The sequence below is a fragment of the Elaeis guineensis genome, chromosome 7, assembly GCF_000442705.2.
Source record: "Elaeis guineensis isolate ETL-2024a chromosome 7, EG11, whole genome shotgun sequence".
NCBI lineage: Eukaryota > Viridiplantae > Streptophyta > Magnoliopsida > Arecales > Arecaceae > Elaeis > Elaeis guineensis.
The window spans coordinates 89,798,683-89,813,487 of record NC_025999.2 but is presented as its reverse complement, the minus strand read 5'-3'; the positions used below and the strand labels follow the sequence as shown (position 1 = coordinate 89,813,487).

Below are 14,805 nucleotides of genomic sequence, written 5' to 3'. Positions count from 1 at the left end.
AAATGGGATAACAGTACATCTCATTTCATGAAAATAGCGAAACAGCTTGATCTCATAGGATTTAAGATTCGGATACCACATGCGTTATTTTTTGAGTAACTTTTCCGAGTTACCGTAGCATTGCTCTAAAACGATGCACTTCGAGCCGCCTCCGCCACGCCACTTAAACGGCTCCTCACTTCCTACCCGCCCCCGGCCCCCCCACTTCTTCCCACCAACCTCCTTTTCCCTTCTTCCTCCCCCCTCCTACAAATCCTCCGTCTCTCTTCCTTTCTTTCTCTGAGCCAATGGAACCGTACTCGGAGAAGTGGGGAATGGCCGCCTTCGCCAGCCCGAGAATCTCCTTCTCCCACGACCTCTCCACCACCGAAACCCGCCGTCTGGACTGCTCCCTCCCCCTGGACTCCACCCCCGATGACTTCGACTTCAGCCTCAGCGTCGACATCCCCGCCGACGACGGCTCCCACGCCGACGAGCTCTTCTCGGACGGCAAACTCCTCCCCCTCCCAATCAAGAACCCCTCCACCCCATCCAATCCGCCCCCGCTCCCCCCACCGCCCACAATTCCGCATCCGAAGAAGCACGGCAGCCTCCGCGAGATGATGACCAGAGCCGAAGACGACAACAAGGTCAAGAGATCTCCTTCCTCTTCTTCGCAGAAATCCTTTTGGCGTTTCCGCAGGAGCAACAGTCTCAATTGCAGCGGCGGCAGCAGCAGCCGACCGGGACTCCTCTGTCCCTTCGCATTACTCCGCAGCAAATCCACCGGCTCGTCGCCAACTCCGAATCCACCGAGGCCCGACAAACCGTACTACAAGAAAACCAACAACGCCGGTGGCGGCAGCAGCATCAACTCGTCTCCATTATTATTCCATAAGTTCTCGACGGAGTCCAACGCGAGAATTTATTACTACTCGGGTACGCCACGGTCGTGCAGCAACGGGGTGAGAATTAGTCCAATTCTGAACGTGCCAACGGCTAGCAGTGCGTTCTGTTATCTGTTATGCAGCTGTGGGGATAAGAGCATGAGGAGGGGATCGACAGTGACTTGTTCTCCGTGAAGAAAGTGGATTTGTTTGAAACTAATTATTATGAGGCAGGGTGGCAAGGGGGGCTGCTTGTTTGCGATGATAGAATATACATTTTTCTTTTTTTTCTTTAGCTTTTGATCTGCTCTTCTCTGTTGTTTGAAGTGTAGTGTTAGTTGTGGGCTTGTAGGGAGGGAGTGTGATGGAAGGAATTGTGGGTAGGGTGGATCATGAAGGGTGTTGAGGGACTGGGGGACAGGGAGAACAGGGTCCCCCTGCTTTCATGCTTGGTTTGTTGCTTGGGATATGTCTGTGGACACTAGTGGGATTTCCCATCTGTGCTCATTGATACCTACTGTTGCTTTCTTTCTTTTTATATTGTCCCCTTCTTCTGTGGTTTTTGGGGCTATGGGACTGCTTTGTTTGTTGTGGTTGGGACTTGGAGGTCCATGTTATAAATTTATGGTGGTTTGTTTTTATGGTTTTGGCCTCGGTGAAGGCTATTGACTTTGAGCTGCATCGTGTGTTGTATTGTAACTCTCTCCTACGCATACTCCTCTTTAACTTTGAGTGGCTTCAAGAGGGGGGGGAGTGAGAGTTGTACTTTGGGTTCCTCTTACTGACGGAAACAGCGTAACTCTGATGCAATTGGGAGAGACTTGTCGACTGAAGTTGATTTGTTTTATAGGTTTTGAAATTGACTCGCCATTAATTATGATCGATAAACTATATTGGTAGCGTATTATGGTAGACTTTGTGCATCATTATTTGCTAGGTTTCAGCATGTCGTGTCGAGTCGCAACACCCTTGCGTGATGGATGATGACAATAAAATGTTATGTTGCAGTTTTGGTAGTAATATTTTTTGTGATTTTAGTCACTCGATCTCTATATTTTCTTGCTGCTTGAAGCGCATAGAGTTGTCTGCAATTGCTTCTACGGCAGAGTCTACTTTGATTTAACAAATCAGAGGCAAAAACTCATAAATACTTTATTATTTTACTAGACCCCTTATGTCCATCACTCTGGGAACCACCAAAGATATTATTGTGTTTAAAGAGTGTGTGTTTCTAATCAAAAAAATTGAGCGCGTTAGCATTCAAATATTAGCTATCAAACAAAAGTAGCATAACATGTATGCTTGGATCAAAATCTTAATTATACACACGCACACACACACACACTCCAAATTGATATGCATTTCTATGTCCTACATGCTAGTAGCATACAAGACCACTTGATATATTGTTTCAATCTTTGTTCAAATTTACAACATGCATGGTAATTTCCCTTGGGATAATAATTCATCCATGCAGCACATGATCTGCTTGCATTTTACTTAACATAGTGCTACTTAAAGCTTTCTAGAATAAGTCCCCATCACAATATTCGCACATGGTTGCTGGAATATTTTAGTTCTTCTTTTAATTCAGCCTATTTATCTGTTCTGGTGGATAAAGTCTAAGTTCGATGTCCTGTGCTCTTCGCGGAGTGTCTCAAAGTTAAAAATCTTTATTGGAGTTTGATGGATCTAGTCCAATTCAATAAATTCCATTGCCAGTGTCTTTTAAATTCATCTCAGTATTATCCAACATACTGGAATTAAAAGTTCCACATGACTGATACAATTTGAAGACTAGCAGCTAGTTTGTGCAGATCCAATTGACACAACATCGTATAAATTAAATGGCATCTAGTCTAGTCTCTAACATTCTCCAACAACGGTTCTATCCACCACCAATACCAAAAGTTATACTCACAATGGGAAGCCTCCTTCAAAGGCACTAATGAGTTTGGATATCGTAGCATCGGTGGGAGAACTCAGGCTCCTCTTTCCAGTAGGCATCACAAGGATGGTGTGGGTGGCAATCGAGTACCGTGGGTCGCTCGCGTGGGGATCACTGCAATGTAAAAGTGAAGGGCAGCATGGGATGGACGCTAGCAGCTGCTGCAGTCGCAAGCACATGCATGCACCACTGGCCCGCAAGTCCTTCTACATGACGTGCACGTGCCAGCATGCACACATGACCCTGGCACATGCATGCACTACCCTATGAGTGCACAAAGATGTTTAAAAGAGAAGAAAAACCGTGTTCTAATTAATCCTTTTGATCAAAACTCCTTGCATAACACTACTACTCCTTCCTGTCATATGTCATGCATCAGATCCGAGATATAACATGATGATACTACTGAGAGGTGTAGCATATGATAACATAAAGTCAATATTTATTATTTTAAATAGAATAAAAAATATATTATAAATAAAATATAATAAAATTATTCAATTAAATCAAGACTAGTTCAGAGCATCTAATTAAATCCAAAATCAAATATCAAATCCATGTCTCAAAATTCATAAATAGTTAACTATAAGCCCATAATCATTTGAATAAATTAAATTCAGCTATAAAATTTTCAGGCTTGCTATCATAAACCCTAAATCTGAATCCTTCTTCATTTCTAATAATTTTATTTTTCTAAAAAAATAAAAAAATAAAAAAAAATGAGCTGCATTAGCTCAGTAAGTAAAACTTATGCTTTCTTCCTATATCCAATATAAGTTTTCCTATGATAATGCAACATTAAAAAATAATAGATAATACAAAATAAAATATTTCATAAGGTATATAACAAAACAAATTATACCATCAATCATGCATGTATAAATCATGTACATCTCATAAATATGATGATTCATAAGTTATTCTAGTCATGTATTCATATCATGTTCAAAATCTTGCTCATAGATATTCATTCTATAGCCATTTTATATCTATGATAGGACCTTATTTCTTAATCGATAGCATTTTTATTTCATATGTCAACTTTGTATCTATTAATGGGACTATATTTCTTATGGATGCTAATTCCAAATGTTGATCTTCTTAATTTTAAGGATTCATTCATAGCTATCTAAAAGTTTTTAAAATCTTTATATTCTTTTCTTAAAATATACATAAACATAGATTAAAAAATAATAAAATTCATGCTTTATAAACATATCATTTGTATAAAATATATTTATGAAATCACTTATCATAATAAAATATATTTTTTTATATCTCATATATTGATCTTTATTTTATGAGAAATATGATTTCATCAACAACAGATTATTTGTATGAAAAATATAGTAATTTAAAAATTAATCAATACGGAGTATAAAATCCACTTACCTTATTAGCCCTAAATCTTCATACTTCGTTAAAAAAATTATCTAATTATCTTATTTAAAATATTAAATCATAATCAATTTTTATTCGATAAATTTAATAAAATTAAATAAAAATAACAGGAGGCTGTTGACCAAATGATTGGTTCGATAAACCACTTGGGCACCAAAGCGATTTGGTGTCTTCTTGCTAGGATCAACATGAGTCCCTAGAAAAGGAAGGTATGACTCTACACAGGGTCCATAGGTCTTCTTAGCGAAAAGAGAAACAAAATAAGAAAGAGAGAAAGAGAAAGAGTCCTTGTCTCTTCTAAAGAAAAAACTTAGATCGGGTCCAACATGATAGGACGATGAAACTTTAGATTAGAATCCCTTGGTGCTCTTATAGAAAGAAAAAAAAGGAGAGCAAAGAGAGACCCGAGAGGAAGAGAGATGTCTCTTTCTCTCTCTTCTTCTTTTCCTTTCTTTTTTTTTTCTTTTTTTTTTTTAAAAACAAGGAAAGGGTCTTTCATCAATTTTTGGCTGTGGTCATAGTCTAGTAGTGCAGCTAAAGATCTGACAGTGGGTGGCGAGATGTGGCCGGCGATGGGTGATAGTGAATAGTCGATGGTGGTGATCGACTGACGAGAAAACAAAGAAAAAAATGTTCAAAAAATAGGAGATCCTTTCTTTTTTTGTGATTTCTCCGATCGCTAGCTGATCCCTTGCAAATATGGCCTCCGAGAAGGAAGGTAGGGAGGTCCAATGACACGACCGGGGATGCGGCACCAAAGACGATGGTGCCGATGACCTGAAAAGAGAAAGAAGACTACCAAAAATAGGAGAAAATAGGATATTTGCTTTTGGTGGGTTTTCTAATGAAGTCGACGGTTGGCGATGGTGCATAAGGTCATGGGAAGAAGGGGGAGAAGGAGGAGGATCAGGCTTTTTATGTTGGCTCCGATGGACCTTTGGCTCAAATTTTTCCTAGACCTTCATTTTCTCCTGTGGAACTGGAGAGGAAGAAAACTCCTTTCGGGAGTCTTCCTTCCTCCCGATTGCACTCCTGGGCTGCGGCTGGTTTAGCTTGGCTTGGGCAATTGAGTAAACCAGACCAGGTCCAGGCTATGATATCATAAACTAAGGTTGTGTTGGCAGAATGACTCCTATTTCAAACAACCGAGTTAAGGTAGATTATCCAGTGTAATCTAGATAGACTTACTCCACCACCATGGTGGGATATGTAGGTTTATTCGACATCAATTCTATTTTTCGAGTTGCATGCAAGTATTATCCAAATGTTCTTCTTCATCCTCAATGTTTGGATGCCAGCCATTTGATTCCTTCAAAAAATGTTTCCTGAATACAATTTGTGGGTAAAGAATCGTTTCAAAATGTTAAAAAGATGCTCAAGTCACGGCCTCGTTAATAGTTCGACCAAGCGTACGTATGACTACTTGCAAGTTTGTGATTGGCATTTTTCAGATACTTGGCCCTCTCTGAATGCAAATGGACATGTCACTTCATGAAAGCAGCCAAAATCCAGTAACCTGCCCTGTGGAAAATAGGAAGAATAACAACTGGGTGAAATTGAGGGTATCGTGCTTAAATGTAACTGAAGTTAACGAGCTCAAGGTGATGTAATTCCTTATCCCTGCAACACTAATTAACTACTCAATTGCCAGTGACACAACAACCACTTAGATATCCTACCTTAAGAAGTTGATTAGAATTGATCCCTTTTACATTTAAAAAATAAGAGCTGGAAATTAACCTTACCGGAGCCACAGTGCAATATATGGGTAGAAGAGCGCACAAAAATATCATCCACATTTCACACCACTTTCAATTGTGCTAGCTAAGCATAGCTTCACAAATTTAGCTCTTGCCCAGAAAATGCTTTAGAAATTAGACCTTACCAAAGTCAGATATGCAATTTGGGCTAGCTTAATCCAAACCCAGGTTTTAGTTTGGGTCTGTTTGGACTAATATTTATCTTACTTGAGTCAGTTTGGAAAGAATGCTGTCACATAAATTTCCTGCCAGGCTAGGCTCTAATTAGACTTATGGCAACTCAAAATCTACCTGAATTCAAAATATGCTTTTAAAAAAGGGCCTTTACAATATATTGGCGACATCGAAGATGTTAGTCCTGTTTGAAAGATCAGGGGACCATCTGCACAGAGAACCAACAGTGCCTCAGAGATCTCTGTCAACACCAGCCAGAAAGCCAATCTGCCAGCAACTTTCCAGGTACTGCCTTGTTCCAAAATTCAATCAGTACTAACCAGGGAACACCTTCAACTGACTAGATTGACTGCAAATCCATTTGTCATTGGAGTTAAAGCATTTGTGCTCTTTGGATCAACAAAAACGAACAGAGATAGGAGACATAACCTTGTAATTCACCAGCATTTCCAGCTGAAGCAAGGAGGAAAATTGCTCTCCCAATTATGATCTCAAAATGCCCTGACAAGAATCGCCTTAAGTATACTATTGATAAATATCTTATATAGAAGAAAGAGTTTGGAGGGGTCTTCAGGTTCTGCCACCATTTGAAATATGGGCAATATCAGAGTCACAGCAGTCAAACGGGCTCAGGCATCAAAAAGAATGCAACATGTCGATTGCAACGCCAATTGCTAGGAGCGTCGACAGCGAGTGTTTTTAGTTGATGCAATCTTTGTTCCTGCATTGAATCAGTGTTCGACAGCCGCATAAAATGATATTATGGAGAGAGGATCAGAAGGCTTACAAAGAAGATGGTTTTTTTTATTTAAAAAAATAAATTATTTAATTAAGTCATATCCTTTCTTTCATTTCAGGTGTACTGCAGCAAAGTAAATTATAGGTTTTAAAAAGCTAAACGGTCAATTTAATGCTCCAAAACAAGCATGAAGACTCTAAAAAAAAAAAGTGAAGGTACAGTCCGTGTCAAAGAATGAGCCATGGATAAGAATCAATTATTTTGTTTATGTTTCATGAAAATGTACAATGTCATGTAGAGCACAAAGATTATGATACTCCTAAATATAAATGAAATTGAAATAGTATGAAAATGTTACACATTTTATCGTAATGAAAAAAATATAGCATACAAATGTTACTCATATATCTATATAGTATGCATGCATATATAAAAATATGTATGTATATCTATAGATAGATAGATAGATATACGATACATATATATATATACATATTTATGATACTGAAATGACTCCCTCAGAACATCCCAATCCTCCACCATCAGGATATCATGCCTCTCCTTTGGTTCTTCAATTTGCCTCTGTTGTGCAGGATTTAGTACCATACGTTGCAGCAGAAATAAAAAAAAAATAAAATAAAAAATACAATCAAATACATGGATCAGCTAAAAGATTCGTCTCTATGGAGCATGCAAGCTTCACTATAAAAAAAAATTTACAAAAGGAGATCACACCCTTAACCCTCGTACACCAATCTCTTTCTTTCAACAAGAAGCTCTTCCTCACAAAAACTCTCTCTCTAGGAGACCTCCTGAACCCCTGCAACGATCGCTGTCTGACAGTTTATCCAAGATACCCTTATACCTCTGCTCTCTGCCAGCGCTCTTCAGGCTGCTGCTACCGAACCACAGAATTCTCTACCGATCATGCTGATACCATTCTCATTGTTGGCCATAGGGGCTTTTAAAGCCCTGTTGCTCAGATACGGAGCCCAAGAGGGGGGTGAATTGGGTCTTTTAAAATTTTAGTAATTAATGCTCACAAATAAAGTGCTCAACTTGATGAGTGAGGTGAGTTAATTTACAAAGAAAAGAGGATCAATTACAATTAACAAATAAGCAAGTATAGAGCACAATGAAGAAAAGAAAATATGCAAGCACATCAAACACAAAGAATTTATAGTGATTCGGTGTTAACCTTACACCTACATTCACTCCCCAAGTTCCAACTTGAGAATTCAATCTACTAAAAAGATTTCAAAATATAACACGTCGGATAATACCAACCCTTGTTGTCCAAGCAAGAATACTTATTTTTCGGATACAAGCCCACCTACAAACCCTCTGATTACAGGTTCGGATCAATCTTTCCTAGTTTTGGAACCCCCCAAAACTCAAAACTCAATGTACAATAATAAAATATATGAGTACAGAAATTTCAGCACACACAAGCTCCTTAAATGAACACAATAAAAATAATTAAAGCACAATACTCAAGAAGTAGAAGCCTTTGTTGGACACCCTCAAATGATTGAAAAACTTGAATACAGTTAGAGAGTGGTTGGTAAGCTAATTGAATGTTTCTTTTTTCTCTTTCTAGGATTTTCTTTTCTCTTTCATGGATTTGAGCTTGAATGCTTGTTTCTTGTTTGATTGTCCACCTCTAGAGAGCATTTATAGTCTTCATTTGATCTTGAGAGTGTCTTAAAGTTGGTTAAGAGCCATTGGAGTGTGTTTAATGCGCATTAAATACACAAAAAATAGACTGAAAACTAGCCGTTACGAGTGGTTGCCCAGAATGGGTTGACCCATGGGATGCCTCACTGAGAATGTGTAGACCCATGAATCACCTCATTTGGCTAGATAGAAAATCAGACTCTCTGTTTTGATCTCAGAATCTCAGGGGTCGATCCATGGGTCATCCCACTGCATGCCACAAGCCAAAACAGGTGCGTGCCGGCTATCAAATAAAAGGAGATGACCCAGTTAGGTCGTTCCATTTTGTTTCAACCTAATTTTTCATACATTTAAAGTCCGAAACTTACCAAATACTCTCAAATAGATTTGAATGAATTTGATACTCCTAAAAGGCTTCAAAAACATCTCCAACTTGTAAAATCTTCAACTTTGGCACCCTTGAAAGAGCTTTTCAAACTCAATATTTTGGACTACCTAAAACAACACCAAAAAATCTTCTAAGGACAAGAAACTCATTAGTAGTCCCCTCAAATGGTTTGTGACCATCAAAATCAATTTTTGGAATAACAATCTCTTCCTTTTTGATGATGATAAAATATTTGAGTATTCATAAAGAGAGATCTATAAAGCTAAAAAAGTTGAGTTTTTTAAAGCACTTGTAAGTTAAGAGAACATGCCAAAGGTGAAATACAAGTTATAGAGTATCATGAGTTTCACATTATCAGCAAGTTGTGGTGTTTTAAATCATATGTTCTCATTTTTGCTAAAAATTGCTTGTGAAAAATCAAATTTTTGTCAAAAATTATTTCTAATAGCAAAATTCTCTCCCTTTCTTATATGAAAAGATAAAATAATTGTTTTGAAAAAATTCTCTCTCTTTCTTAAAAAATAGCCATTCTATAAAAACTCTCTCTTTCTCTCTTTCTTATTTTGGTATCAGAGCAAAAATTAGACTACCTTCTCCTCCTTTTTGACATTATCAAAAATGGACTAAAGAGAGTTTATAAATAGTAAAATTTTTAATGAGTGAAAGAAGTAGGTTATGAGCCACAGTCCTATAGCAGGTATCAGAGCAATTTTTAATTGAATAGTCATTCATTCACATATATCATAAGCTAACAACACAAAAGATGATAATAGATAATCTCATTTAAATACAACAAAATAAGAGATTACAAAAGTCAAATATATGATCAAGTCATCCATACATTACCATATGTATCTATCATCATAAGGTTCTCATATACTCATTTAAATACAACAACTAAGTAGTATGAGACCTAAAGCATCAGGCTAATACAAAATAGCAAAGACATGATCAGGGAGACTAGGCATCAGGCTCGTGATCAGAAGGAACAAAATAAGGGAATGACTCCGAAGTAGAGTCACGACCACGTCTGCCTCGACCTCGACTGGATGATCTGGTCTGAGTTGAAGAGGTCAGGGGATGGAACGCAATAGGCTGAACAAAGATAGGCTCAGTGGATGCAAAGGGTCTGGACTGGAGCTGAGACATAATGGCATCTAGCTGAGATAATGCAACTCTCATTAAAATTCTGAGCCCCTCAAGATCAGAAGAAATATAATCTCTCGAGCTCCTAATATCAGCCCGGATCAGCTCAAGTATCGATCTGAGCAGGCTATGAAGTCTCTCTACCTCCTGAGCAAGATTAGCTAACTGAGATGATGAACTGTTAGAGGTGTCTGCTCCAGCTGTCAGTGAAGTCAAGACTAGTCTAATCTCTCTCTCTATGTCGAAAAGTCTGTCACTGAATCTGAGCATAGAGCTCTCCACACTCTCCAATCTGGAGCTCAGATCAGTCAATAACTATACCAAAGAGGAGATATGTGGCACAACTAAGAGATCTGATGAAGAAGCAGAGAAAGAGCTCGACTGAGGAGGATGATACTGCTGCTGCTGCATCTTCTGAAGAATCTATTGCTGAAACTACTGAAACTGCTGAAGCTGCTGAAGGATCTGCTCCTGAAACTGCTACTGCTGGATGGAAAGAATGCCTGCTACCCGCTCAGCTAGCAATTCCATCTCGTCCTCCCCCAATCTAAGTGATGATGGCACGGTACGGCTCGTAGACAGGGATGCACCAATTGAAGGTCTTGCCTCAGGCTCTGATACAAAATGAACATCAGAACTCAGTCTGGGCTCAAATGGTGATGAGGGAACCTCCCCCTCAGAATGCTCCTCCTCCTCCTCCTCAAATGCAGCACCTCAACCTTTGATCCAATGACCATCCACTCTAATGAAGCCCATACATCGAAGGGAGTAGACATTGTAGGTATCAGTGTTCAGCAACCGGCACACAGTCTTCCCCTTAAAACTCACATCAAACTATCTAAAAATAACTGTCAGGGCTATTCCATAAGGCAAGGGAGCCTAGGATTTATTCAAGACCTCCCACATGGCATCAATCATCAGAAATGAAAGATTCAGTGGAGACTCAAAAACTACATGATGCATCAGACAAATGTCCCGATCAGACATCAAGTCATATCTTCTCTCTCTGGGGAAGAAGATCTTAAAAATCATATGGTGGAGTAGTCTTATCTCCACACTCAAATTCTTAGCCTCAATTTTCATGAACCCTACAACAGCATCTCTCCCTAGAATGGTCCTAAGTCCATCTTCTTTCCTAGGAAGCTCATCAAGACAGCTTCCCTCACAGGGTATTTGAAGTAATCTACCCAACCTAGCAGCATTTAGGATAATTTCAATATCCTTTACAACTGATCTTAAAATTTCATCAGTAAATACTAGGTTTGAGTAAAATTTCTTTACCAGATCTATGTATACCGGCTCAGACAAGCTACGGAAGAACCTCCACCCTTGATTAATTATCTTTTCACCAATTAAAAAATCATCTTTTGTCAAGAACTGAAAATCTACATTCCTCCTCAAAGCAACTTTTCTGACAGAGAGAGGGATCTTACTAGGAGTCTTGGGAGGAGAGGCTTGAGCAGGGATCTGAGCTGCCCTTTTTTTCTTTCTTCTGCTTCTAGTGGCCTTACTGATTTCCTTCTTTGGGGTAGTCGCATCTTGGGAGCCATTGTTGCAATGAGGGCAAGGGAACCGATCAAGAGAGTAATGAAGGGTGAAAGGTTGATGGGAATGAAGAGGAGTAAGAGATTTTGAGGTGTTTGCTTCAGATTTTGAGATGAGGGTTTTAAAGGTTTTGATTTGGGACGAGGAGAGGAGGAAGAAAAATAGTGAATGAGTTGGCCCTTTTGAATTTTAAGCAAAAATTTTAATAGATCGACCCACAATGAAATCCATTTACCTGATCAATTGGGACATCCCATGGGTCATCCCATCTAGGGTAGGTTTAGGTAATGAGAAAATAATTTAAAAATGAGAAAAAAATCAAAAGGAAAAAAATTTGAAAAGATTTGTATCGACTTGAGATGATCATGTAAAGTTCAGATAAATTTTGATATGATTTTTGATAGAGAATTTTAATAAAAAAAAATTTGAGATCATATCCAAATAACTCTGATGACTTTTAATTGACTTGAAATAGGCTTCAAAAAAGGTAGATGCCTTCCAAATTTAAGTTGATGAAGTAAAGAAATTTTGGATGAATTTTGAGAGAGAGATGAGTGATCAAGCAAATGGATCTAAGATGCCTAATTTTCTTCTAATTACGTAAAATCTATCTTCATTTAAAGCTTTAGTGAATATATCAGCTAATTATTTTTTAATATTTATGTATTTAAGTGTTATATCCTTGTTTTGAATATATTCTCTTATAAAGCGATGTCTAATTTTAATATATTTTGACCTAAAGTGTTGGATTGGATTCTTTGTCAAACTAATGGCACTAGTATTGTCACATCTTATTGGAATATCTTTAAGTTCAATTTTAAAATCTATGAGCTATTGTTTAATCCACAAGATTTGACCACAGCAACTTTCAGTTGCAATGTGCTCGATCTTGATCGTAGACAATACCATCGAATTTTGCTTCTTGTTAAACCAAGAGATTAAGTTGACTCCTAAAAATTGGCAAGTTCTACTAGTACTTTTTTTATCTAATCTACATCTAGTAAAATCAGCATATGAGTAATCTATTAAATCAATAGAAGGTTGCTTAGAAAATCAAAGCCCTAGGTTTTGTGTTTATTTTAGGTATTTGAGAATTCTTTTAACAGCATTTAAGTAAGATTCCTTAGAGTTTGACTGAAATCTAACACACAGATATACGTTGAACATTATATTAGGTCTGTTGGTAGCAAGATATAACAAGGAACCTATCATGCCTCTATAAAACTTTGAATCAATAGACTTACTATGTTCATCCTTATCTAATTTACAGGAAGAGGTCATAGGAGTACTTGCACTATTGGAGCTCTCCATCCTAAATTTTTTTAATAATTTTCTTATGTACTTGCTTTGGATAATGAAGATCTCTTCCTTCATTTGCTTGATCTGGAGTCCGAGGAAGAATGTGAGTTCTTCCATCATACTCATCTCGAACTTTCTCTGCATAAGCTTGACAAATTATTGACACAAAGCTTCATTAGTAGACCCAAATATATTATCATCAACATATATTTGTATAACTAGTACCTTTTCTTTTTATAAAAAGAGTTGTATCTACTTTTCTTCTTGAAAAATTATTTTCTAATAAAAACTTACTTAGTCTTTCATACCAAGCCCTAGAGGCTTGTTTCAAACCATACAAGGCTTTATTTAATTTGAAGGCATGATCTGAATATTTATGATTTTCAAAATCTAGAAGGTTGTTCTATATATACCTCTTCAACAATATAATCATTTAGAAAGGTACTTTTAACATCTATTTGAAATAATTTAAAATTCATGAAATATGCATAAGTAAGCAGCATTCTTATAGCTTTTAATCTAGTAACGGGTGCAAATATTTTATCAAAATCAATTCTTTCCTGTTGGTTATATCCTTTAGCAACTAATCTTGCCTTATTTCTAATAACATTACCATCTTCATCTAATTTATTCCTATATACCCATTTTATTTCGATTATTGGATGATTTTTAGGTCTAGCAACAAGAGTCCATACATTGTTTCTTTCAAACTGATTTAACTCTTTTTGCATAGCATTTATCCAGTTATGATCTTGTTCAGCTTCTTCTATTGTCTTAGGTTCTAAGTAAGAAACAAAAGCTACATAATTATATACATCTCTTAGAGAAGATCGAGTTCTTATCTCTTGTACCGAATCACCAATGATTAATTCTTTGAGGTGATTATGGACATACCTCCATTTTCTTGAAAAATCATTTGTACCTTGAGGTTGTTCTTAAACATTTTGATCATTGATGCTCTCATCCTCATGCTTTTCCTTCAGCTGATCATTGTTTTGCTCATTTGAGTCATTGATGGTGAGCTCTTTCATTCCTTCTTCTATGATACCTACATCATCAGCACCCTTTCTCTTTCTTGATAGAAGATCATTAGTCTCATCAAAAACTATATGAATTGACTCTTCCACTACTAAAGTTCTTTTATTGAAAACTCTAAAAGCTTTACTAGAAGAATAGTCAAGAAAGATAGCTTTATCAGATTTAGCATCAAATTTACCTAAGCTATTTTTGTCATTATTTAAAACTAAGCAATGGCAACCAAAAACATAAAAATATCCTATATTAGGTTTCTACCTTTCTATAATTCATAAAGTATTTTCTTTAAAATTGGTCTTATTAAAGCACGGTTTCAGATGTAACATGCTGTGTTGATTATTTTTGTCCAAAAATATTTTGGAAGCTTGCTCTCACATAGCATGGTATGGATCATTTCTTCAAGAGTTCTATTTTTTCTTTCTACTATCCCATTTTGTTAGGATGTTCTAGGTGTAGAAAAATTATGATTTATTCTTTTTTCATTACAAAATTTTTTAAAATCTTTATTTTCAAATTCAGTACCATGGTCACTATGAATTGAAACAATTGGTAAACTTTTTTCATTTGAAACTTTTCGGCAAAACTTAAAAAATGCTAAAAATATTTCATCTTTAGATGCTAAAAACAAAACCCAAGTGAAACGTGAGAAATCATCGATAATCACAAAACCATCTCTTTTACCTCCTAGACTAGTTATCCTTGTAGGACCAAACAAATCTATATGTAAAAGTTTTAAAGGTTTCGAAGTGGAAACAATGTTCGTAGGTTTAAAAGAAACTCTTGTTTGTTTACCTAATTGATATGCATCACAAATTTTATCTTTGTCA

The 14,805-nt window shown here is 37.0% G+C and overlaps 1 protein-coding gene across 1 annotated transcript; it reads left to right on the top strand.

Annotated features, from left to right (window-relative positions):
* The first annotated feature begins 200 nt into the window (after positions 1-200).
* On the top strand, positions 201-1,538 carry LOC105048420 (uncharacterized). Its single transcript, XM_010927718.4, has one exon. It carries the CDS (start codon positions 288-290, stop codon positions 1,059-1,061), a length of 774 nt encoding a protein of 257 aa, XP_010926020.2. The 5' UTR covers positions 201-287; the 3' UTR covers positions 1,062-1,538.
* The last annotated feature ends 13,267 nt before the right edge of the window (positions 1,539-14,805 follow it).

Coding starts and splice junctions, on each gene's coding strand:
- LOC105048420 (XM_010927718.4), top strand. CDS start 288: ATGGAACCGTACTCGGAGAAGTGGGGAATGGCCGCCTTCGCCAGCCCG.